At 57.0% G+C, this 25,517-nt stretch overlaps 1 protein-coding gene across 6 annotated transcripts in view; it reads right to left on the bottom strand.

Moving 5' to 3' along the window:
• TNK2 (tyrosine kinase non receptor 2) overlaps positions 1-25,517 on the bottom strand; it is a 45,846-nt gene that overhangs the window by 5,322 nt on the left and 15,007 nt on the right. For 5 of the 6 annotated variants that reach the window (XM_023728771.1, XM_023728773.1, XM_023728774.1 and 2 more), the window contains 10 exons: positions 17,037-17,217; positions 16,182-16,252; positions 14,105-14,359; positions 13,035-13,187; positions 12,274-12,551; positions 8,936-9,062; positions 8,416-8,562; positions 8,210-8,304; positions 2,860-3,054; positions 232-323 (listed from right to left, as the gene is read on the bottom strand). In XM_023728771.1, coding sequence (XP_023584539.1) covers positions 232-323; positions 2,860-3,054; positions 8,210-8,304; positions 8,416-8,562; positions 8,936-9,062; positions 12,274-12,551; positions 13,035-13,187; positions 14,105-14,359; positions 16,182-16,252; positions 17,037-17,217 — 1,594 coding nt within the window. The remainder of the gene's footprint in view (positions 1-231; positions 324-2,859; positions 3,055-8,209; positions 8,305-8,415; positions 8,563-8,935; positions 9,063-12,273; positions 12,552-13,034; positions 13,188-14,104; positions 14,360-16,181; positions 16,253-17,036; positions 17,218-25,517) is intronic. The other variant, XM_012554764.2, reaches the window with a different exon arrangement.

The raw sequence follows: 25,517 nt of genomic DNA, 5'->3' as shown, positions 1-25,517 counted from the left end.
AAAGTGCAGATGAGGAGGAGGGAGGAGGGAGCTGAGGCAGCAAGGCTGACGCAGGACCAGCAAGGATGCCCACCTCGGCGGATACAGCTGCTACTTGTCTCCCACCCCACACCGAGCAGGAGCCAGGGACACAGCTGTCCCCTGCTGCCTTGACCCACTGTCCCAGAGCCAGACCAACCTTTCTGGGCAGCTGGTGAACTGGGGACCCCAGGGATTTGGGAGGGTTCTTACTTTTCACCCTTTCTAGGTGCTGGGTGGGTCGGGAGGTGCTCAGTTCCACACTTAGCAGGTCAGGAGGGTCCATGGGGTTTCCCAGATACAGCCTGAGGCGAGAGAACCAGGTCAGAGGGCAGGGAAGGGGTGAGAGTGACCGTGGGAAAGCCTGTGGCAGAAGACACTGGGCCTGTTCCCAGGTCAGGCAGTAAATGGAATCCTGAGTGCGTCCAGGGATCACCCCCAAAGCCCCGCATCTTCAGGAAACTGAGTAGCAGACTTGGGTCTGAGCACAGGCTTCTGACCCCCAATCTGCATCCTTTTCACTGACCTAGGGTATAAACAGGGCAGGTCATCATGGAGGGAAGCAGAGAAAGAACAGCCAACGCCAGGCTGCAAAGCTAGGACTGCAGGGGCTCCAAAAACATCCCACGGGGCACAGTGGGCCCTCTACATGCCCATGGCACCCACCAGTGGGCGGGGGACGCTGGTCCAGGTATGCACTCCAGGCAGCCACCTGCCAGCACTCTCTGTCCCCCCTTACCTGGCCCCCTGGGAGGGCCTGGGCGCAGTGGCAGCGGCCTACCTGTCCCTGGTCAGGGTGGGTAGGAGGCGTGGGGGCTGCGCTGGGGGCAGAGGCGGCTTCCTCCCCACCCGCGCTGCTCCTGTTTCACCCTCAACCCCTGCCCAACTGCTGGTATCTGGGACTAGTCACCGGGCTGATCAAAGCCCGGAGGAATGGGGCTGGGCTGGCCCCCGCACGCCAGGAGTGGGGCAGAGGGCACTGGGGCCTCCTGCTGGAGGGTGTCTGCACTCTCACGCCAGCTCTCCAAGGCCTTCGCCTGGTTCCTGTGAGGCAAGAGACACACGCCTTCCCTGACCAGAGCTCAGCACCCTGTGGGTGGGGGCAGAATCGGGGGTCCAGAGAGGCCAGCAGGAGAAAGGGGTGCAGAGGTCAGGGGCCTGGACTCCCTTGCGGCCAGCAGAAAGGCATGGAGGCCGGGCGTGCAGTGCTCCACGGTGGCTCCCTGGGGCGAGGCCTGCAGGAAGTGACTAATGCCTCTCCTCTGAGTCCTCCACGCACACAGGTGCCCCTGGTGATCTCAGCCTTTCCTTTCAATAAGGCTGCAGCCCCTCCCAGGTACAAAGCCAGGTGGGGTGGCCAAGCTGGCAGCTGAGACACTCCCCACTGGGTGCTCTTGCTCACAGGGCCACCTGGCTCTGGGAACACAGCTCCCTGCCACCTGAGCCTGACCCAAAGGCTCACCTCTCCAGACTCTGGTGCTGTCAGCAGGGGACCGCAGGGGAGAGGATGAGGAAAGAAAGCCCCACCACCTCCCACCCCCAGCCCCAGCTTTGATCACCAGCATCCAACTTGGGGCCCTCCTGCCTGGCACCTGCACCCCTGACGTCCCATTCTGCCTCCATCCCCTGTTCTAAAAGATGGGCTACAAGAGCAGAAGGATGCTAAGAGGGAAGACACGAGAGCTGAGGGTGGGACTGGGGGACTGTGGCTAGGCTGGGAACCCGCAAGGAGGTGAGGAGGGTGAGAGAGAGCGCGTGTGCACCAAGTGCTCTGCCTGCTCCCTCTCCACGGATTCCTACAGCCCTGGGTTCCAGAGCAGAAGTATCCATCCCAACTGGGAGGTCACTCTAGCCCACCAGGGCCTCCTCCTCCCCGTCATAGCCCCTACGTGCTGCTGGGCTGCGCATTATTACAAGCCCGTGAACTCCTCCCCCCATCTAACAGTGCCGAAGCAGGGAGAGTGCTGAATGGGGCACCCAATTACAGAGAAAACAGCAGAGAAATACAAAAGCACAGGAAGAGGGAGAAAACATCTGTTCATGGCTCAACTACTGTACAGGAGCAGAGCCGACACCCCAGGCAGGGGCTCTCCATGCCTCTGGGTGAACACAAGTCAGAAGAGGGAAGGCAGCGGACGGATGGAGACCCGTGTGTGTCCCAGCTGGAGGTGAGCACCCACACCAGCTCAGGCCGGCTGGGAGTGTGCGTGAGAGCATCCAGGGCAGCACGGTGCCTCTCACACAGGTGACTGCAAACACCTGGGCTTCCCAGGTCCCTGCCACAATCATGGGCAGAAGGCCTCGTACTGCCCAACAGCCTTGCCACGTAGGAGCTTCAAAGGATGGGCTCGTGCTCCCGTCTGTGGACAGGCTGCCGGGCGCTACAGACTTAAGCTCCTGTCAGCACACCAGCCTTAGGAACGTGGACCTGGGAGAGCCCTTTGGAGCCAGCCCAGTAGGAAAGCTTCTCTAATGAGCCCCAGCATTTGTGCGGCACTTTCTAACTTGCAGAATACATTCACAACCTTCTCTCACTGGATCCTCACAATCCATTCTACAGGTGAAGAAACTAAGCCTCAGGAGTTGACAGACTTGCCCACAAACTTCCGAACAGAAGAAAGGATTCAGACCAAGCATCCGGACCCTCTGCTGAGCTCTCTGTTCCAGAGTTTCCCAATTAGGCAGGGAATAAAGAGGGAGGACTGGCCAGGGTCGGGGGCTGGCAAGAAAGATGCAGGGTGAAGAGACACTGAGAGCGTCTGTGTGCAGAGTGAGGGGCTGCTGAGCCTGAGAGCCCCAGGCAGTGAAATCAGGCAGCGGCCCTGCCCGGTAGGTACTCACTCATCAATCTTGTCTGGGAAGCCCCAGCAGTGGCGGGGGTCGCTGTCACCATGCCCCGTGTGGATGAAGCTATTCTGCAGCGGCTGGCTGATGTCCTGGGCCGATAGGCCCGCCACAGAGGTCACCACGTTGCGAGGGAAGGGCCCCACACACAGCGTCCGCGTATTCTGCCCGCGCCACCAGTAATTCTCAGCCCTGCCCGACAAAGACGACAGTGAACACCAGGGTGCTGTGTTTTCACACCAAGTACCTGACCACCTTGCAGAGGGGGAGTGTGAGGGCTAAGGGCACAGGACCAGGGCCATGGGCCATCAGCCTGCCTCCTCCCAGCAGCCACCAACACTGAAGGAGAGCTATGACCTGCCACTCCCCCTAGAGTGTCCGCTGTGTGCAAAAAGCCTGGGGTAGCTAGGGGGGCCAAACAATTATTCCTACAGTTTACAGGTTCCAACAAGTGACAGGACCTGCCTACAGTTACTAGAAAGATCACAGCAGACCCAGGATTCAAACCCAGACTGAGGCGTTCAGAAGGCAGAGCCAACGCCCCTCTCACTGGACCTCCTGGCTTCCTTCCTCCCCTGTGCAGGCCTGGTCCCAGACCTCTTCTGGCCCCCCAATTTCACACTCCAGCCCAGTTCCAGGAGTTTTAAGAGATGCAGGAGCCCAAGGGCATAGCATGGGCCTAAGCACTGGCTCTGGGATCCAGCCCTCCAGCTACTATCTACCTCCTGTTTAAAAAAAAAAACAAACCCATTGCCATCACATCGATTCCGACTCACAGTAACCCTACAGGACAGAGCAGAACTGCCCCACAGAGTTTCCAAGGAGCACCTGATGGATTCGAACTGCCAACGTTCTCTGGTAAGCAGTTGCAGCACTTAACCACTACGCCACCAGGGTTTCCAACCTCCTGCATGCAGACCTTCAAATGTTTGGAAACACTCTGGGCAATCCAAGCCCTCCCCCTCACCAGCTTAGGTATCTCCAGAGCTTTCCACACACCTCCTGGCAGGGCTTCAGGGCCCTCACCACGCACCTGAGGAGGTGCTCCAAAAAGCCAGTTGCCATTGAGTCAACTCTTGACTCATGGTGACCCCACGTGTGTCAGAGTAGAACTGTGCTCCACAGGGTTTTCAGTGGCTGACTTTTCAGAAGTAGATCTCCAAGCCTTTCTTCCAAAGTGCCTCTGGGTGGACCCAAACCTCCATTCCAACTTCTCAGTCAGCCACGAAGCACATTAACCGTTTGCACCACCCAGGGCCTCCAGAGGGGCTCCAGTCTGTCTTAAAACAGGGCCAGAGAGAACCAGTCCTCCCCATGTGGCTGGACTGTGGGACTTAAGTCCCTCACTCTGGCCTCAAACACGAAACCTCTGTTGCTGCTGCCTAAGCCAGGGCCTTGGATGGAGTTGGGGTAGAGGCGGTGGGAAAGAATAGAGCCCACCCCCCACCCCCAGACACTGAGAGGCTATGAGGCGCCTGTGTCTCTGATGACGTGGGCAGAGTGGGGCGAAGGCAGAAGTGGCAACAGACTCATGTTGCTGTGGTAGACACATGGGATGCCGGTCTCCACACCCTCACTGTCAACCCCTACCCCTACTTCAGCTCCTCTGAAGTGCAGACAGTCAGGAAGGGGCTGATGGAGGACACAAGATGGAGGGAGGGCGGGGGACCTGCACCGTACTTGGTGAGGTGACACGGCCCACTGTGACGGTGTGGCCTCCCCAGGGAACTGAGAGGTGGGCTGGGGGAGGGCTGGGAGTCCAGCTCCTTGTAAACAAGGCTGTCTGGCCCCACCACCAGACACAGCAACCCTGTGATTCCCACCCTGGCTTCAGGGCAGGAAGGGATGGAAGAAGAGAGAACAACACCCCTAGAAGGACAGAGCCCATCTGAAAATAGCACGCCCATTCCAAGAAGGAGAGAAAGGGCTCTCCACCGCGCTCACAGGGCCTGCAGCAGTCGAGGACCCCCTGAAAGCCATGGTGGGGGGAGCACCTGTCAGTGGAATGTTCTCCCCACCCCCGTGGACTCAACCAGACGGCCCCGGACCTCCCACCCAGACACCCACCCCAGGGCCTAGACAATGGACCCTGCTCTCCACAGCCCTTCAGAGGTACTCATTAACTTGGGTGGAAGCACGCCTGAGGCGGAGATGCTGTGCAGAGTGGAATGGACTCATGGCCAGGGCCAGGTCTGGCAGAGGTCACTCTTTCCACCCCTTTCCTTTTGCCAGTGCAGCCAACTCCTCACACAGAGGTCACCTCCATGAGCAAAAGGAGCCCCAAGCCCACCTCCCTGTACTACAGGCCTGGCCATGGCATGAGTCTCTACTTTCCAAAAACATGCTTGCTCCTGGAGAGGAGGCGTCAGAGTGCACAGTACGTATAATAGAAAGAGACCCTGTAGGAACTGCATCCCCATTGTGCCCAGAAGCAGCATCCTCTCAACAAGGCGCAAGCCTAACTTCCAAGATGGCCAGCGCTACATCTCACGGCCCACGTGTCCCCCATGGGGCCGAGGTGCCAGCAGCCCAGGGGACTGCCTGCTCTGGCCACACCCTCTCCTCCCCCTCCATGACAGGCCCAGGTCTCCCGGGCACCGCCAGGCCCACCATCCGGCAGTCACGGAAGCGAAGACAGATGGGGAAGCCTGGGGGAGTAAGAAGAAGCCCAGCACCCCCATGCTGAAACATCTGTTTCCTGCTGCCCCTGGGCCTCCACAACAGTGCTCTGGGGCAGGCAAGATGTGAAGCATCTGCCAAATGGGAAACTGAGGCCTGGGCTGAGAACTTTCTAAAGCCACCCTAGTTCTGTCGGAGACCAGCCTCTGGAAATCTCAGCACCTTGTCCCAGTCCTGGCCGGAGGTAAAGCAGGAATGGCTGCACAAATATTGCCTTAAAATTCTGCTTGAAACACCACTCCCCCACCCATCTCCCTCTTGGTGTCCCAGGTGGCCCCTGGCCTCAAGGAACAACCCTGATCTTCCCCTCTCCAACATACACACAGACAGAAAGCAAGAGACTACTGGGAACAGGCCAGGTGAAGGGCGCCCAGGTGGACTTTAAGACCACTGCCCCCTTCACCAGTTCTGTTTTTGTCCAGCGAGCCATGCCAGCCTCCAAATAAGACCCCTGGGAAAGAGCGGTCATCCAGTTACCCCTCAGAGCCTAGACAGAGCCCCACAAGCTCAGCTCACAGTAAACCTAGCTGTTCTGCCCACTGATGGTACCCTGAGAAGCATCGGGCCTAAGCAATCGGCCAGAGGTGGGGCAAGGACTCTCCCAGACTCTGGTCTAGGAAACAGAAATAGGTTCAGCCGGAAGGAATCCAAGGCTGAATAGAAGAACACAGATAAGGGGAGAGCGGCGGGCCAGGCTAAGAAGGAGCCAGAGAACCAGACAGAGACCCCTACATACGAGCCCAGACCCAAAGAGCCGCACAGGTGTGGAGAGTCAGCCAGCTGGAGACATGGAGACTGAGTCAGCTGAACAAACAGAGATCCTTGGGGACTGGGAAAAAGGGGGTAGAGCTTCACCGGCTGTCATGCCTCCTGCCCTTCACCTCCCACCTCCTGAGCTGCTCCAGGGACCAAGGGCAGGCGCTGTGGTCCAAGTCGGCCTGGTGACCCGGTGAGCCCACGCTGCCGGCAGGCAGCGGAGGAGCCAGAAGCTGCGGCCAACAGGAGCCTGTGACGGAAGGGCGGGACGAGGTGCACCCACGACCATGATGGCCTCCCAGGAGGAGCCACTCCCCTGCCCACCCACCCTCCCCTTTGCCCACCCACCCTCCCTTCTGCCCACCTTGCTCCAGCAGCGACCCAGGGTGCTAGCTCAAGACACACTTCCCAGAAACACATCACCTGCCTGAGTCAGCCCCTAGGGAACGCCAGGCCCTGGCACATGGGCTCCCACTGAGAGCAAGAGATGGGGGGTGCGGAGGTAAAGGCCTGGGGGCTATGGGAGATGTCTGGGCTGGAAGCAGAAGAGGGGCCAATCCAAGGCTCTCTGGCCAGCAAGGAACAACCATGGTTATAGACCCAGACTCTGGTTTCAGGCCCTGCCATGCACCTCCCCTGAAGACCCTCACCCTAATCTTTCTGCTTCCAGAATGCTCCCCAGAATACCATGCCTACAGCCCCTGCCCTGGCCCCTGAGCCCCAAACCCACAGACTGGATTCCCCCAGGTCTCCAAGGCCTCTCTCCTTTAGATGCTTCTGCTTTCTTCCACCACCCCAGCCCCCCAACCAGAAACCCCTGTAATCTGTTGGCAGGGCATGTCATTCTTGTTCCCAGACACTAGGCACCAAGGGGAGGGAAGCCTGGCCTCGCCAAGAGATGTTAGGGCCACCGGGGGTGCAGGGTGTCCCTACACAACCAGCCGGGTCCCATGGGCCACTCTATCACCCGGACTCAGACCCACAGGCCTCCCCTCATCAACACTCCCATGAGGCAGACAGACGGCTGAAACACAGGCCCCAGGCCCCAAAACGTGAAGTCCAGGTAGAAAAGGCTGAGGGAAGCAGCTCCCGCCCCCAATCCTTGCCTGGTAGAGTCAGAGGAGCCGGGAAGCGCAGGGAATTTCCTCTGCCTGGCTGCTCTTCCTGATCCTTAAGTCTCACCCCCTGCCCCAAAGACACCTTCAGCCTGCCTGCGCCCTGGCCAGCTCCTCAGACACCCAGGGATCAGATAACAGGGGCGGGCCGGGCGGTGGGCGGGGCGAGCAGCAGGCCCGCAGCTGCGGGGGCTGCAGGTAAGAGCCGTGACTCAGGAGATGCTGCCGCAGGCAAAGACACGTGTGTGCCCCTGTGTGGGGGAGGAAGGGGGTGAGGCACACACACAACCACGGGGTCAGGAACACAAGAGGGCCCGCAAGGGGAGGTTGGGATGAGAGGAGCAGGGGACAGCACGACCCCTCGGGAGGCATCAGAGGGGTGGAGCAGCAGAGACGGCTCACTTCGGGGGAGAAAGGCCGGCCCACGGGAAGAGGGTGGGGCCTGGCATGGGTGGGGCTGGCTCCAAGCACTCAAAGTCACCCAGGGTCAACAGTCTAGAGTCCGTAGGCTGGGTGGAGGCAGGGAGGAAAGCGGCAGGAAAGGATTAGAGGAGGCAAGTTCAGGAGTCCTAGAGTCCCCTGCTGTGGCCCTGAGGCCAGGCTGGGCCACTGGTGACTCTACACCATAACGGCAGTTTGGCCCTGACCGGCACAGCCAGGGCTGGAGCCGAGGGGGAAAAGGGTGATGGAGGCGGGGCTAGGCAGCAAAACCGCCCCTGTGAGCAGCAGCTCTGACCAGGCCCACCCTGCCCTCCCGCCCAGCCAGAGCCTGTGCCCTTCAACCCCTCCCTCCCTACCTTCCCTCAATGACCGTGATGACGTCATTCATCTGGATGTGCAGCTTGTCCGGTTCCTCAAAGTCCTGCAGGGCCCGCATGTCAGTGGGCTGGGCCTGGGGACACAGACAGATCATTTTCCACCTGGACTGACTCTGGGGCCACCCACACAGACGCAACAGCCCCTCCCCTGGACACCAGGCTCCTGTAGGCTGACCTGCCCTCACCTCCAGCAGGAAGTCCCGCAGGGCCACGAAGGTGGGTCTATCCTCTGGCTTGTGAGCCCAGCACTGAACCATAACGTTGTAGATGTCCTGGGGGCAGTCCTCAGGCCGCGGCAGGCGCTCCCCCTCCTTGTCGATCTTGTGCAGGATCTGGGGGGAGGGGGGCACACAGTTTGAGGATGAGCATAGCACCCAGGTCTTAACTTCCCACCTTACGTCTCCATCTTACAACTGGGGATGCTGGCTGCCCTCCAAAGAAAAGGTCTGTCTACAGGGGTCTGGGGCCTCAGGACGGCTGTGGCAAAGGTGAGGAACAGCAAGCCAAGCTCTTACCGCCCCTGACCTGCCGTGGCAGTCCCTTCAGTCAAAGTTACCCCTCAGAAGTCTTGGGCACACGGGATGGGGGGATGGGGGCGGTGTCCATCAGATAAGAGCCAACAATCCCACAAGGCAAAGCTGGGAGCCTGGGATCTCATGAACCCCCACCCCACTCTACAAGGAGCACGTCCCCCAGCCCCCTCACCTGACTCCCATTGAGGCCAATCCAGGGCTCCTGGCCATAGGTGAACATCTCCCACAACGTCACCCCAAACATCCAGGTGTCGCTGGCATGGGAGAAGGTGCGCGTCTTCAGGCTCTCAGGTGCGCACCTAGAAGGGGCAGGTGTCAAACTGAAGGCCTGTCAGAGCACCCCGACCTGCGTCAGCTCATTCATTCACCAAGCATCTGCTGTTGTCCCCACCATGTGCCAGGCTCAATCAAAGGTGCCAGGGAGTGGCGTGCAGTGGACAGGGGCAGAACTTGACTACACAGGTAAACAGACTTGGAGAAAATCATCTATAGTCAGGACTTTTACTCAAATGCAGCCTGGGGTGGGAGGAGGAGGGTGAAGTGTCTGGGTTTGTTCCACAGGGAAAGGAAGGTCAGAGGGCTCCAGAATGGGGTGAGAGTGGGGTGGCAAGGGATAAGGTCCCATGCTGTTTCCTAATTCGCAGTGGTAGGAGGATGACAGTTTCCAGCTTTTGGGCAGGATCCTGGGATTTGGATCATTTCCACAGGAAGGCGTGGGTGGGAAAATCGGATAGGGCTTGGGGAAGAACCAAAATGGGTGGAAACAGTCACACGGGCTTCATCTGAACACGACCACACTCCCTCGGGGCTCCCTCCTGGGCGACGGAGAGAAATGCCACTGCAGTGAAGCTAGAAAAGGGGTATTCCAGAGGGGGCTGAGGTGCGGAGTGAGGAAGAAGTTGCCCTGGGTATGGAACCAAAGGATCTCTCTGTGACTCGAGCTGGCCTGGCCACTCAGAGAGGGTGGGACCCAGGCAAAGTCACTCAAGATCTCTAAGCCTCACCTGTGAACCGGGAGTAACAATGCCCTGCCCACTTCACAGGGCTGACTGAGGGGCTGCATTAAAAAGGTGACCTTATATCAAAGATTCTATACAAGAACTCTGATCAAAAGGGGGGAAAATGCAGAATAGAATTTCAAAATCTCATGGACTCCAGACTTTCTGCAGCTATGGATAAACCCCTGAAGCTATTGTCTTGAGATAATCTTTAATCCTTAAACCAAAAATATCGCCTGAGAAACACACTAACTACACAACAGGTAAGCGGTAACTTTGGTGAAGGGTAAGATAGTACATAATACTAGGGAAGCTGGCACAACCTGACCAAGGCAAAGTCATGGAAGCTTCACAGACACATCCAGACTCCTTCAGGGACCAAATTGCTGGGCTGAGGGCCGCAGACCATGGTCTCGAGGGACATCTAGCTCAACTGGTATAACATAGTTTATAAAGAAAATGTTCTACATTCTATTTTGGTGAGTAGCATCTAGAGTTTTAAAAGCCTGTGAGCGGCCATCTAAGACACTCCACTGGTTCCACTCCATGTGGAGCAAGGGAGAATGAAGAAAACCAAAGATGCAAGGGAAAGATTAGTCCAAAAGACTAATGCGCCACAACCACCACAGCTTCCGCCAGACTGAGTCCAGCACAACTAGATGGTGCCCGGCTACCACCACCGACTGCTCTGACAGGGATCACAACAGAGGGTCCCAGACAGTGCTGGAGAAAATGTACAGCAAAATTCTAACTCACGAAAAAACACTGGACTTACTGGTCTGACAGAGACTGGGGAGATCCCAAGAGTATGGCCCCCAAACACCCTTTTAACTCACTACTGAAGTCAATCCTGAGGTTCACCCTTCAGCCAAAAACTAGACAGGCCCACGAAACAAAACGAGACTAAATGGGCACACCAGCCCAGGGGCAAGGACGGGAAGACAGGAGACATGAAAACTCGTAATGGGGAATCCAACATTGAGAAGGGTAGAGTGTTGACATGTGATGGGATTAGCAATCAATGTCAGAAAACAATATGTGTATTAACTGTTAAATAAGAAACTAATTTGTTCTGTAAACCTTCATCTAAAGCACAATAAAAATAAAAAATAAAAATGCCCTGAAGTCTTCTTAAAACCAAATAATAGTTTAGCTTAACTAGTAAAGAATATCAGCCTTGAGATTTAGCTCTTTTAAAATCTATATGGGATCAAATTGACAACAGCAACCCGAAAGATTACATAGGACTCTTAGGGGGCAGTGAGTTGATGTTAATGGGGGAGGAACAACTCGGCAAAGGAGGGTGAGAATGGTTGCACAACTCAAAGAATGTATCAGTCACTGCACTGTAGAAACTTGAATTGGTATGTGTTTTTGTTCTGTATTTCTCAACAACAAAAAGTTAAAATAAATTATTTTAAAAAAAGGGAACTTAAACCAAAAATATTCCCTGAAGTCATCTTAAAACTAAACAATAGTTTAGCTGAACTAGTAAAAAATGTCTGCCTTGAGCATTATGCTCTTTTAAGATCTCTCTATATGGGATCAAACTGACAACAGCAACCCGAAACATTACATAGGACTCTTAGGGGGCGTGCGTTGATGTTAGTGGGGGAGGAACAACTCAGAAAAAGAGGGTGAGAATGGTTGCATAACTCGAAGACTATAATCAGTGTCAATGAATTATACATGTAGAAACTGTTGAACTGGCGTATGTTTTGCTGTGTATATTCCTAACAACTAACTAAATAAATAAAAATTAGAAAACAACACAAAAATCTGACCTCATAATTTACCATCCAAACCAGGATGCTGAGTGTGAAAGGGGATGCTATTAATTACTCCCGGACAACAGGCATAATCCAGGATGCAGGACCACTTAGGTATAAAGTCAGTTATTAATTAGGGTGACCCTACATCCCAGATTACTAGGGTTTCCCGAAACCACCGCACTGGCAAACAGAACTGGACCAATCCCTCTTGCCCCAAAGCAAGGAAACCATAACCCTCCCTGCAGGTGCCTATGACACCAGGGGACCATGATGGTCTCAGCAGGGAAAAGCCCACCCAGGAACCAGGGCAGGGTGCAGGGACAGGCTTGGCCCGCATGGTTTGGCCCCGCTTGCTGCTCTTCCACATCTTCCACCTGCCACTGGCTCTACCTGAAACTCACTTACCAACTAGCCTTGGTGTGACTAACTTCCTCTCATCTTTCAGGTTTTAGCTTGAATAGTTGAGTCCCCCAGGAAGCCTTTTAATACCCCACTGAGTACACAGCCCTTTGAGTACCCACAGAACTTATCCTTGTGAGACCCTTGCACCAGGCCCTCGAGAATCCCCGGATGGACAAGAGAACGGGAGGGCGCTCAGAAGGGGACCCTAGGCCCGCAACAGGCGGGGTCAGGGCTGTTAGGTAAGGACAGAAGGCTCCAGGAGCTCTGAGGCCAGGTCTGCAAGGACCGGTGGGGAGGGGTGGGGTCCAGGCCCCGAGCCGGCAGCACCTGCCCCTCACCAGGCAAAGGGCACCTTGCGATGCTCCTGCATGACGTAGTGGTCGTCATTCTGGGGTAGTGCTCGCATCAGCCCAAAATCCCCGATCTTGACCAGGTCCCGGGTGGCCAGCAGCAGATTACGCGCAGCCAGGTCACGGTGAATGAAGCGCTTGGACTCCAGGTAGCCCATGCCCTCAGCCACCTGCACGGCGTAGCGGCTCAGAGTCCCCAGGAGGAAGTGGCCCTGGTGCTTGCGCAGCCGGTCTAACAACGAGCCCAGAGGTGCCAGCTCTGTCACCTGAGGCCACAGTGGAGGCAGGAAGAACAAGCCAGAATCAGCCCCAGCCCTCCCACGGCAACCCAGGCTCCCATTCCCCCCTGAGGTCCCGGAGTCATGCTCCACGCCCTTCCTCTGGGGCCTCTAGGACACCCACAGATTTCCAGGCCTCTCCCTCCAGGCAAACTCCCTCTCAGTGGGAAACTGAGGTCCGGAGAGAAGCAGCCCACAGAGGCTCAGGCTAGCAACTGCAAAAGCTAAACTAAGGGTCAGCGCTTCCCATGGGTGCAACTCTCTGCCACGAGCACAAGCCAAATCCAGAGCTGGACATGGACTCCACCGACCACGTCAGTGTTGGGCTGAGGCCCCTTGGCCACGTCAGGTGGGGGATGCCTCTGACCTTCCTCAGAAAGGAGGGAGCAACCACAGGCACAGGTGGAGGAGGGGCAGGCCTGGGGGGCCAGAGACCAGGGGCCTTCCTCACCCCCTCCCAGCAGCACTCACCATCTTCATGGGCGGTGTGAGCACCACACCGTAGAGGCGGATGAGGTTGCGGTGGTCAAGCGAGTGCATGGCGTTGACCTCCCGGATGAAGTCATCCATGGCCTCCGGCTGGCTCAACACATCAGGCTTCAGACACTTCACAGCCACACTCACCTGCCCAGAGCAGGGATTGGACACCGTCAGGACGGGCCTCAGTTCCCCCCAGTTCAGGCCAGCCTGCTCCTCCCCCAGCTCGGCTCAAAGCTCTCTGCCCTAGACCCGCTCCTTTGGGAGGGTCAGCACCTGGGCTCACGCTCCACATGTGGCCTGGCTGGAGGGCAGCCGGCTGACCCCAGGGGCCATCAACTGTGCCTCTCCTTCCTGGGGGGATTCTCAGGTGAAACATCAACCCATCAGATAAGAGATGCCCAATATGATGATAGAAAGTTAAGGTATTATAATAAAATGGAGTATGAAAATAATGTTCTCAGTGTGGAAGGAAAAGGCTGTAAATGTAACGGCAAAAAGCTAGCAGATGGTGACAGAAGGCAGAGCAGTGGTTTCCCTTGGAGGAAGGGGATATTGACTTAGCGAGTGATGGAAATGCTATCTTGATCTGGGGAGTGGTTACATGGGTCTATACATACTCAAAGATTTACTGAGCTACACACTTCAGAACTGTATGCTTTATTGTATGTTATTCCTTAGGGAGAAATTTAAATACATAACTCCAAAAGAAAAGGGCAAGATTTAAAAGTCGTATCCCAGGTATCATCTTAACTAAATTCAATAAAATACTCCAGGGGAAAAAGGGCATACATGTTGACTCTGCTTTCTCTGGGTGGTAGATTATAGGCTTTGTTTTTCCTAATCTTTTCAACAGTTTCCAAATGTTTGTGAGTACATTACTTTCATAACTGAAAAAAGAAAGAAATGTGCAAGTTAAACTGGAGCATGGAGCCACTGTGTGACCTGTCCCATCTTCCCTGAGGGGGCGTCCCACTCACAGCCCAGCAGGGGGGCAGATCCGCCTGGGAGAGTGGAGAAGGGCAGAAGGACCCCGCCCCCAGCCCGCAGGACCCACAGCTCACCGTCTTCCCCGAGGGCGCGTCCCACTCGCCCCTGCACACCACGCCAAAGGAGCCATCCCCCAGCTTCTCGAAGAGGTGCAGGTCCTTCTCCCCGATGAGGCACGTGAGGCTCTGCAGGGGCCCCTCCCCTGCAGGGCCCCCCGTGGTGGGAGAGGTCTTTCGGAAGGTGCTCTGAGAGTGATGAGGAGGGAACTCAGCCTCCGGCCGCTTTCCACTGAACACCTGTTTGAAGGCAGCCCGGGGCCAGATGGGAGCCTGAGCCCCAGAGCAGTCATTCGGCCCTGCCCTACTGGGCCCACCTGTGCTCCTCACAGAGGTCCTGACTTTGCTGAACTGCCAGGGGCAGCTAGGCTGGGGACCCAAGCTCCCTCCAGACCACACCCTAAACTGGAACCCACAGCCTCACATGCGGCCGTGGGGTTGGGGTCAGCCCACCACAGGCCCAGCACCACCCGCCCCTGGGTTGTAAAGTCTGAGCCTCCTTCCAGCCCTTCTGTCCCACCCCTCCCTTCCTGTATCCCTTACCCAGCGGACTCCAGCCCCACTCTGAGTAGATGGGGCCAGAGCCTGAGGGGCCCTCCACAAACACCTCCCTGTCCAATTTTAGCCCTGGCTCCTTCTCTGGTTTGACCACTTGGTGCTGTCTGTCTCCACCCTCCCCAGGGAGTTGACTACCTTCATCCTGCTCAGAGGAGGGATAATTTTAGTCTGAGGTTAGACAGTGTGTGTGTGGTGTACACACACAGCGAGTCCTGGCCGGGGAAGGGCCTGGGAAGACAGCTGGGCTACTGGAGGGGTGCCTACAGCTGAAGGGGTAGAAAGGAGGAGGACTGGAGGGACACTGAGGCCTGGGCTGGAGAAGGAAGGGGTGAAGATCAAGGGAAGGGGCAGGAGGAGGGAGGCATAGAAGGTCAGAGGTGGCCCTTCAGTCTGGCTTGGCCACCTCCCTGGGGCACCCAGAGCTTAGGCTTCAGGCTGCAGATTCTGCCCGGTTCACCCTCCAGGTATCCCCCAAGGCTGGCCAAGACTTCTCTGCATGGGCTGGGGGCTTCTCCAATCCGAGGGCATCTTCTGGCCTCAGCTCCCTGTCCTTCCCCCCAGTAACTGGAATCCCTTACATATGCAAGCAATGTTCAGCTAACAAGGTCCTTCACAGCCATCACCTTGGGGAGGGATCTTCCTCAGCCTAAGAGGAGAGCTGGGCGAGCATGGCCATTCTACTGAAGACATGACTCGAGTCTGGAGAGGTTCACTGGCAGCCTAGGGAGCTAGCACACTGACTCCCTGCACACCACACTGCTCCTTTCTCTCCTGCCTTCACCTGCCCAGCATGCTTATTCTTCCCTAAAACCTGGGCAAGGGACCAGGGCAGTGGCCCCAGAAAAGGGCACAGGATCCCAGGAAGCAGCCCCTTTGCCCAGACTGCAGCCAGGAAATCTCTGCTGCCCAATGCCTGCCCAGCTGTTCTGCCCACCCCCACCCCCACCCCAGCCCCTCTCTCCAGCCCTGAGGCCAGAAGTGGGGAGGGAAGGCCCTGGCTGGCTCACTTCCTCTCTCATTGTCTTCCAGACAATGGGCAAAGTTCCACTGAGTCAGACCAGGGACTCACCAAGCCACAGACCCAAATTAGGGCAGAGGCTGCAGGGGAGGAGGCTGTCAGTAGGGCCAGATGACCAGAAAAACCCCACACAGACCCCTAGAGACGTGGGGGTCGGGGGCGTGGCAGTCCCCACAACCCTGTGCTGGGCACTGGCCCCAGCCTTCAGACAGAGCCAGGACTCAAGTGAACGCACACTTGTCAGCGAGCTCCGCTCCTGCCCAGCACCCAGACACCCAGGGGACGTGGTGAAATCGCTGCACACAGGCTGCTCACGTGTGTCCATCCGTCTCTGGAGGAATGACACTTAGCCAGGCAGCTCTACAAGTACCCTGCCCGATAAGACCCTGGAGGAGTGAGGCCTGTACAAAGTGTGAGGGGAAGGTGGAGAGATGAAGCCTACCCATGGTGGGGGAGGTCTCCTAGGGCCGACAAGGGAGTTGGGCCCTGCCCCCACCGTGCCACTCCTCCTCCACCCACCTTGCTCATCCAGGACCTGCGCTTGCACATGGCCTTCCTCCTCTTCACAGCCTCCCACAGCCGCCGCTGGCCTGCAGGGAGGGAGGGGGACCGGGGCCGTCAGGGAGGCCCCCGCCCCCCAGAGTCACTGCTTCCCACCTGTCAGAGGTGGGCCCGCCACTGGATACCGTCCAACACAAGACACCAGTGAAGCCCACCCCAACCACCCAGGGCCCTCGATTAACCCGATGGTAACTGCATTCCACTTTCAGGCTGTGGTTCCCCAACGGGGGGAGGGGCTTAACCACCAAAGCCGAACAGCCACGGTCTTCTCCCAGCCGCTGGGGAAAATCAAGGCAATGAATGGAATTTTCCCAATTTTGCGTTTTTCTCCCATAAAATTTTCTTAAGCTGTTGGCATCAGACACCAACTATCCTGGCCAAAAAGTAGCATAAGTCATTGTCTAACTCAGCACATTATTACCTATTTGGCTATCTTAAGCCGAATGCACTGATAGGTCTCTAACATGACTTCTAGCTGCTGCAACCCCTACCTTTAGGATCAATACAAACATAAGAAATGAATTCAGCTTATAAAGTACATCTTTGTGCATGTGAGAGAGACAGAGACAGACTTCACGGCTCCAATTCGCCGTTACACCTGCACGTTGCTCCCACAGCACCTACTACGTGCACCATCTACTGGTGCCTTCCCACCCCACCCCAGGGGCTCAGGGCCAGGCGGCACGGGTTCTCAGCTATGCCACCCATGGAATGAAGAGGGAAAAGGTTCTTCCATGTGACCGGCAGTCCTGAGGGTAGAGGAGGTAACTGGTCAGTGGCGAGAGGACAAGCAAAGCCAGCATCCCCACCTACCAGGCCGTCCCATGCCGATCTTCTCCAGGTCTTCATTCTTGACATACTCAAAGTGGGACAGGCGTGTGACGTTGAGGTCGTCGCGGAGCCGCAGGAAGTACTGTTGTAGCTGCACCTCCGACAGCAGCTCCAGCAGCCAGCCTGTGCCCTCCTCTGGCTGCATGCTGCTGCTCCCCAGCCTCTGTGGGGAAGTGAGAAAGGCTCAGAGACCACAGGCCCCAGGGAGCTAGCAGGGAACCCTGCCCCAGATGCCCTGGGCTCACCCACATCCTACTATGCTGCTGTCTGCAAGGCCTCAAACCACCTTCCTGCTCCCCAAAACAGCTATACAGGAAAGCCTGTGCCCCCACACCTGCTAGCGACAAGGATACAATCAGGGCTGTTGGGACACAGCTCTGGCCCAGGAGTCAGGAGTCGAGGTCTTACTACCCATCCCAAATTTGATGGACCCCAGGAAGAGATTTCAGCACCAGACGAACTCTACTTTAGGCTCCTCTCAGTGCCTGACATTCCTGGAGCCTCTGCGGACAATCCAGTCACCAAATACCCAGGGACCACAGTTCAAGCACCTACAGGGCCACAGCCAGTGTAAGACAAGAGAGAGTGGTGTGGACTGGGGCAAGCGACTAGAAGGTGCAATGCTCAGCTCCTGTCGATGGCTGTCTTGAGCGACTGTGGCCCAGTGTTGTCAAAGCTTTCTGTTTTTTTCAAAAAATATCAGAAATCTGACTTACTTGTGAACTCTCACCACTAAAAGCTGTTTGAAAAGGTAATATATGCACACGGTAAAAAATCCAGAAGGCACACAGGAGCCTACAGTAAAGGAAGTCTCATTCTCTTCTCTACTGCACAGCCGCCTAGCCACCACCCCTCCACAAAGGCAGCTGCCAGTAATATCTTTTACTTATCCTTCCAGATTTTGTTTCTCCCCGCAAATATTCACACATTACCCATACCATTCTGTCCCTTGTATTCACTTAACATTCAAGTTTGAAACACACACACACTGCGCTGGCCAAACAAAACACATCTCAGGCCAAATCAGCCAATGGGCCACTAGAGAGCAACCTCCCCCTCCACTGTCTTTGGCCCAGGGAAAGAGGATGGTGGCACCCTCAAAGCTAAGCAGCCCGGTCCACTGGACACCAAGCCTATCCCTGTCCAAGGAAGATGTCTCAGAGCTGAGGGCTTAGCAAGGCCAGCCCCTGACCCACATTCTATCATGACTGAGGAAGAGATGAGAGGAAAAAGACCAGCTGCGTTCCAGGGGCCAGGTGGCCCCCTTTCTCCCCAACTCAGAGGTGGCCTCATCCTCTACTCTTATCACGCACTGCGCTAAGAGGAGCAGGTGCTCACAGCCCAGGCCCAGCGTGAGTCTTCTGCCCCCACAGTTCCCAGCGGGCCTGCCAACACAGTACCAAAAGTTCAGACTTTCCCAGGCAGCTAAGGGCAGTACAAGGAGTGACAAACGCGAACGAGAAAGCCTCAGTTCAAGCCCTGGCTCTTCCACCAAGGGGGTTGGACCATGTAGGTAGTTTTCAAATGTTAAGCTGCAACCCTTTTCTCAGATGGTTCTCGTGAGGGCTGTATAACCTTCCATGGGACACTTTTTGGGGGATGCTGTATAGGAGTCCCTGGGTGGTGTAAACAGTTAATGTGCTCAGCTGCTAACCAAAAGGTTGGAGGTTCAAGTCTACCCAGAGGTGCCTCAGAAGAAAGGCCTGGCAATCTGTTTCTGAAAAATCAGTCATTGAAAACCCTATGAAGCACCGTTCTACTGTGACACACACAGGGTTGCAGTGAGTCAGAATCAACTTGACGGCAACTGAAGTGGCATTTAGGAGTAGGTGGGGGACAAGAATATGGGCCATCTTGCAATGCACAGAGCAGTTTCACACCCTGTCCCAAATCCTATATAACTTAACTCATTCAGGCAAAAAACCTGTTTATATAGTGAAGCCTGTGAGAGCTGGAACTCAACGGGACTGCCGTGTTTTTCCAGGTCTCGTAAGTTTTCTGCCTTTGACAGGGTACAGTCTTACCACTTTTCTGTCATTCTCTATTAGTAGCAACTATTTGAGTTTTCCTTCTCTGACAGGTTTCTGCTTTACACAGGTTCCGGCTTTTGCAGATTTTGCTGTAATCGTCCAAACCTAGACCCTAATTCCATTTCACATACAAACAAGAAAGTATTTTTGCCGTTTTAGTACACACTAAATTTTCCTGGAACCGAACTACTGTGTAAACTGAGGGAAAACCAGACTTTGGTTTTTATTCAGAACTTGGCAAAAGCTGCTATTTGAAAAATGTCACTTGAAGTCAGTGCGCTCTAGTTTCAAAGCGCCCCTCCAGTCAGCACTTGTGATGGCACCTTTGTGGGGGTTCTACCTGAGGGCTCAGCATCTGACTGCTTTGTTACGTCATCTAGGGTAGTCATGCCCTACGACTGACATATAAGATCACATAAAATGTTACACTTTCCTTACTTCTCCTTTATGTTATAGCTGCATTATATTGACTTTTTGAGTGTACCTATATACATGCATAGTAAACAGGCTATATTTCTATTAATTTAAGAGCAGTAACAATGAAAACAATATGTAACACTTCAACTGCACTTCCAATACGCCAGGCACAGCTCTAAGCATGTAGCTGTATTAACTCATTTATCCTCAACAAAACCATCTCTTACAAAAAAGAGAGTCTGGGGTTTAAGGTGGGGGGTGGGGGCACCACTCCTTTCCAGGAGAAATCCCCAAGGATGCATTATGAAAATCACCAAAATAGGGGAAGCCTATCGGCAGCCTGGCCAGGCGGGGCCAGCCGTTTCTACCACCACTGCCCTGTCCCTGGAGCAAAGGGATCCCACCCCTACACAGCTCAGCCCCAAGGCATGGGCTCCTAGGCCCCCCAGGGAGAGCAGTCTGTAGGTTCCCCCTCCTCCACTGCCAGGGCTCAGGCTTCTCACTACTACCCTCCTCTGGGGCAGGGGGCAGCAGCTCCTGAGAGCAGCTCAAAGCACGGGGTGGTCAGGGCTGGGGAACACCCGGAGGTCCCTCCTCTGGGGCAGGAGGCAGCAGCTCCTGAGAGCAGCTCAAAGCGCGGAGTGGTCAGGGCTGGGGAACACCTGGAGGTCCCTCCCCTGAAGCTACTGAGAGCACAGCCCTCTCCCTGAAACAGCAGCTCACAAACCTCCCCTGCCCAGCTGGACACTCCCCTTGCCCCCTTCCCGCACAGGGCGGCTCTGCGTGGGTGTATGAGAAGACTGCAGAGCACCCTGGGCCCGGTGAGGGGAAGGAGTCAGGGCCCAGGATCCCACAAAGCCCAGGGTGACCCTGGACAAGTCGCCTCCCCTTCCCTCTCCCCCAGTCCGAGTTTGTTTGTTTGGGAGCACTGAGCATTGCTGCAGCTTCGCCAGCAGAGTCTGCAACCCCGCCTGTGCCCAGACCCAGGACAGAGCGGGGCGTGTACACCTGTCTCTGACATGTGTAGCTCTTGTGGTCGGCGTGCGCAGCACACACTTTTCTACCACACTTGCCAACAAGCATGCAGCGGCCAGAAGGGAGAGGCCGCTGGGCCCAGGCCCCGCCAGCCCTCACTAGTGTCCCTCAGCCATCCCCGGTCCTGCTCTCCACCCCCAGCAGGCAGAGCACGGGCCTGCCGCTGAGGAGCCTCCAGCGGCCTGTCAAGCCAACCCTCGCCCCAGCTCCCCACTCACTGTGTACAGACGTCGCCGAAGTCTGGCCAGGAGAGGGAAGGAGAGCTCGAGGCCAGGGAACCGACGGGCTGCCGGCATCTCCACGGAGCTGGAGCCCCAAGCGGGTCACTGGGGCTCGGCCCGGGAAGTGGGGGAGCAGGGGCCTCAGCTCCTGAGCTTCAGGATCTGCCCAGAGGAAATCTGCCCCGGAGCCCCCAAATCCCACACCGGGGGTGGGAAATGGGGCAGAAGAATGGGGTGGGCCCCTTTTCTCCACGGGAAGCCCGGGTGGGTTTCCACAGCTGGTAGGTATGGCAAGGCGCAGGTCAGCTCTCCTGGCTGCAGCCAGCCCAGCCCGTCTCTGTCCTGTTCCTCGCCTTCTCTCCAGGGCAGTGGTCACAGCTCCAGCCCTGCTCCCTGGCTCCCCCACCCGACTGCCGCCCGCCCTCCCGCTGCCCTCCCTCCTCCCCAGCTGAGCAGCTTTGACACTGGCTGAAAAAGGACCTTTCTGAATCACTGCCAAGAGGGCGGCGGGAATGGGGGGACTCTTCCTCCCAGCCACCCGCGCTGGCCCCCCTGCCTCCCCATACACAAGGCCCCCTGTCTCTGGCTTCCACCCCAGCCCCCACAGTTGCAGACAACTCCTGGGATTTGGGGGTGGGGGCTATGTGAATCAAGCAGCAACGCACAAAGAAGGGCTATAGGCTCCCACATGAGTTTGTCTGCGACTGTGGGGGCTAGAACAGAGCCTGAGTCGGGGGCTTGGAGCCCAGAGAGTGTTTTCCCTGAGTCCAGCAGGCAGACCCTCCTGAGACCCTCCCCCACCCCGTCCCAGCCTTGGCTGGGCGTCTCCTGGCTCAGACCCTAATGTGGCCCTGTTACCCTGGTGCCCGACGGAAATAGGAGGCCGGCAACCCGCCAGTGGGGCAGTCCAGCCAAGAAGTGGGGGGGGCTGAGGGATCTCCACCCCCTCCCTTGGGGTTGCCTTGTCTGCTGCCCACAACACTCGGTGTAGGGTGTAGTGCCTCCCCAGACCAGCTGGCCAAAATCCAAAACCCCCTCAAAACAAACAAATATGCCCCTAAACCCCTGCTGAGATGCCCCCACCCCAGAGCTGTACAGGATCCCAGGCTGGAGAAGGTCTCTTTTTTATCACCCCCACACAGTCAACAATCAGAGCTTAAGGGGACTAGAGACACTCCATCAAGCCCCGGAGGGCCCCCCACGTTCCTAAAGCTGACAAATGATCCCTCTGCCCCTCCTCAAAGAGCGCCAGCTGCTCTTACATCCCCCTAGCTTCGGCCCCCAGACACACCTGACAGCTGCAGGAAGTCCTCTCAGCTCCCCAGCCCCCTGCCCCCCACCATGCCTGGGGAGCCCCTGTTTCTTGCACACTGCTCTCTTGTCCCTGTCCAGCTGGCCACCAGCTCAGGAGGCCGCAGCTGGCTGGCAGGGTAGGCAGCTGGGGCGAGAGAGGTTTGGGGAGTCGGCATCCTGGGCTCTTTCCAGAGCCTCTCTCTCAGTGCTTGACCTCTCTGGTGCTGACTGAGGGGACGGCTATTTCCTGCCTTGACCCTGGGGTGGGGGTAACACCCGCAGCAATCTCCCTGTCATCCACCACCCAAAGCTGTGGAGCCAGCCAGGTGCAGCCCCCTCTCAGTGTGCGTGAATCATCAGTATGGGGGCTGGGGTAGGAGCTAATGGGCAAGCCAAGGTCAGGCTGAGGTCACACGAGAGCGGACTTTGCCCCAAACCCTGTCAGACCATGCCCACAGCACCTGTAACCTACCCCCTAACCAGGCACCACCCTGAAAGAGGCCCAGGGACCAGGCTTCAGGAGGACAACTTAAGCAGGGTTACTGCATTGCAAGACAGGGGCTGCCAGGTCAGAATGGCCAGATTAGGAACTCTAGCAACCCCCAGAAAGATGTGCCCGAAATCCAACAGAATCCCACGCCTGACCCTTCCTTTGGATGTCCCATGAGAATGAGCCTTAGCCGCTTGCTCATAATCGAGTCATGGGAAGCTGTGGGGAGGAACGCATGGGGGCGGGGGGGGGGGTTAGTAAGAGCTCAGGCCCAGCTCCTGGACCCTACTCCCAGCTCAGTAGCACAGTCCCACCTTGCTGTCTCAATTCTCCCTTTTCCCTGTCAGCCACTGCCCTCTGCTGGTCAGGAGAGAAACTGCTTGATCTCCAGGGGGTGGGGAAGCAGCCCCATAAATACCGTGATCATACATTTTCCAAAGCAAACAGGGGCATTTAGTTTGATATGCATATTTGAAACTCCAGTAGAAGGGAATGTCCAGGGCACAGGGACTCAGTGCCCAAAAAAAGACTCTAGACTAAATCCTGACACTGTCTCCGGGGCTCCCAAGGGGCATGAGGCAGCTTATCTGGTTCCCTGGGGACCCAGGGACACTAAGGCAGAAGTCAGCTTCGGCTTATGACCACTAGCATCACCCCCCGCACCCCTCCCCCCAAATACACTACTCTACCCAGCTTCTCAGGATCTGTCCCTGGGCCCAGGCGCATAGGCACCCCTAACTCCTGAGAGGCTGCACAGAGCAGGGCTGGGCCCTCACTCCAACAGATGATGGGGACTACAGCCAGGGTACCTGGCTATCCTCCAGCCCTCCCCCATTACCTGCTGGCCCTCCTCAGCCCCAGCCAGACGCTGGTAAGCAGATCCTTCCCCCATGGAGCCCAGCTGCCGGTGTGGACCAGGGAGCGGAGCAGAGCCCGGCTCAGCCCCCGCCCCTCCAGCGGTACCGGCAGCGTCACTGCCCTGCGTCCTGAGGGGCTGGACCTCAGCATCCTCTGCAGGAGGAGGACAGGGGCTGATAAAACGCCTCGGCCGTGCGTCTCTCCCACCCTCTCCTCACCTTCCAGCCTCACATTCCATCACCCGCTGGCCTCTGCCTGCTGATAGGTCTCTCCTGCCGAGCCTGCGGCCATCCCCGCTCCCAGCCTCCATTCCAATGAGCCTCAGGCCTCTCCGGTGCGCGGCTACCCCCACCCTGCCCGTGCTAGCTGCGGGCTGACCCCCAGGGAATCAAGTGCTGGGGGCTCCCCCTCCGCTGCCAACAGAGCCACAGCCCCCTCAGCGCTTCAGCGGCCTCTAGGAACCCAAAGCTCCAGAGCCGCCAATCAGGTCCTTGGGGATTCAAAACCCCCTCCCCATATTCCAAGATAACGGGGTCCATCCAAGAAGTCCACAGAAATCTCTATCCTGACTTGGCCCGAGATCCCTCCTTAAAGACATTCCTAGCCCTGAAGACTACCCCTCCACCTGCCCCCTGCTTCCACTTAGTCCCCCAAAATGCGCCCACCTGCCGGGCTCGGGCTCCCGCGCCTCCTGCCAGGCGAGCCCGCCCCCACCCCAGCCCACTCCGCGCGGCGCCTAGCTGGGCAAGCCACGCCTCCCCGCACCCGCACCGGCAGGGAAACAGCACCCAGCGCCTCATTGCAGCCCGACCTTGACGTCTCCCTGCCTACCCTCCCCACCCCCACCCCCATACAGCACTGGCTTTGCACTGGAAGCTCGAGCAGGGCCAGGGTACTGGGGCTGCCCTCTGGCCTCAGAGGAGCGACTCCCAGTTGGACGCAGAGCTGGCGTCACCTCCACGCGCTCCCCCACCCTGCACTGGGGTGAGGCTATGGCCAGCGGAGGAATTCCCATTGCAGGGAGGCTCCTCCTCCCCTCCGGCCCCGGGGGCTCTAAGCACCACACTCCAGGTCGTCACACGTACACCCTTTCATATCCCTGGCATCTGTGGCATCTGAAGTATCCAGTGACTCCTTAGCGCCAGGTTATTTCGGGCTGAGTTCAGGCACCCTGGCCCATTCTCGGACCAGGGCAAGGAAAACACTGCTACCCCTACTCAGCCTCCAGGTTGGGGCAAGAGATCACAGGAGAGTACTGGGGAAGTTCCCAGAAGGCTCGCCATGCTCACACAGCCCCTTCCCTAACTCCGAGCATGCTGGGGAGGGGGAACGACCCTGGCAAGCAGCAGGTCCCGGATGCCTGTTCTATCCTAGGCAGAAGTTCCTCTGCATCTTACCGCAGCTATTAGTTTTGGGAGCAGCTGCTGGAACCCAAAGTCGGGAGGCTGTGAGAAGGCAAAGCTGAAAAAGCCTGGTCCATCCCTTCTTCCCCGGTTGGATGAAGGGCCCGATCCAAACCATTTTCCTCCCTGCCTCCTCCCCCATAAGCCTCCTGCCTTCCAATATCATCCTGCTATGAGACATCCCGCAGATCCAAACTACCTTGAGGATCTGGGGGATCTGCCCCACATTGACACCCCTGTCTATAGCTTGCCCTCTTCTCTCTCCACACCACTTAACTAGAGGGAGTGGAGAGCGGCTGGTTCCCACCCGACCTCCACTGCCCAGCCCCTCTGCCCTGCCTCTCCAACACCGTCAGTGAAGTGACAAATCCACACTGCAGAGCAGACCTGACATGCAATTTCTGGCCAAGAAGATTTTTCCAAAACAACCTACAGTATTCTTGGGAATATATGCCAACCCCAACTCCAAGCTGGCCCTTTCCTACCTTTACCTTCCTTTTCTCCAAGCCCTGGAGGAAAAATAACAAACTGTGGGAGGAGAAGGGGGCTTACAGTTTATCAGAGGATTATCTTGCCTCCACACGCCAGCCCCACCAATCCCCATCAGCCTCAACTCACCCCTCTGTGCACATGACCCACGCTTCTGGACTAAAACCAGATAGGTCCCCCTGGGACCACATCCCAGAGGGAACTGCAGATTGCACAGGGCCACCCAG

Source organism: Trichechus manatus, unplaced genomic scaffold (assembly GCF_000243295.1).
Source record: "Trichechus manatus latirostris isolate Lorelei unplaced genomic scaffold, TriManLat1.0 scaffold00026, whole genome shotgun sequence".
Taxonomy (NCBI): domain Eukaryota; kingdom Metazoa; phylum Chordata; class Mammalia; order Sirenia; family Trichechidae; genus Trichechus; species Trichechus manatus.
Note: the sequence above shows the minus strand (reverse complement) of the source record. Positions and strands in the feature narration are given on the sequence as shown.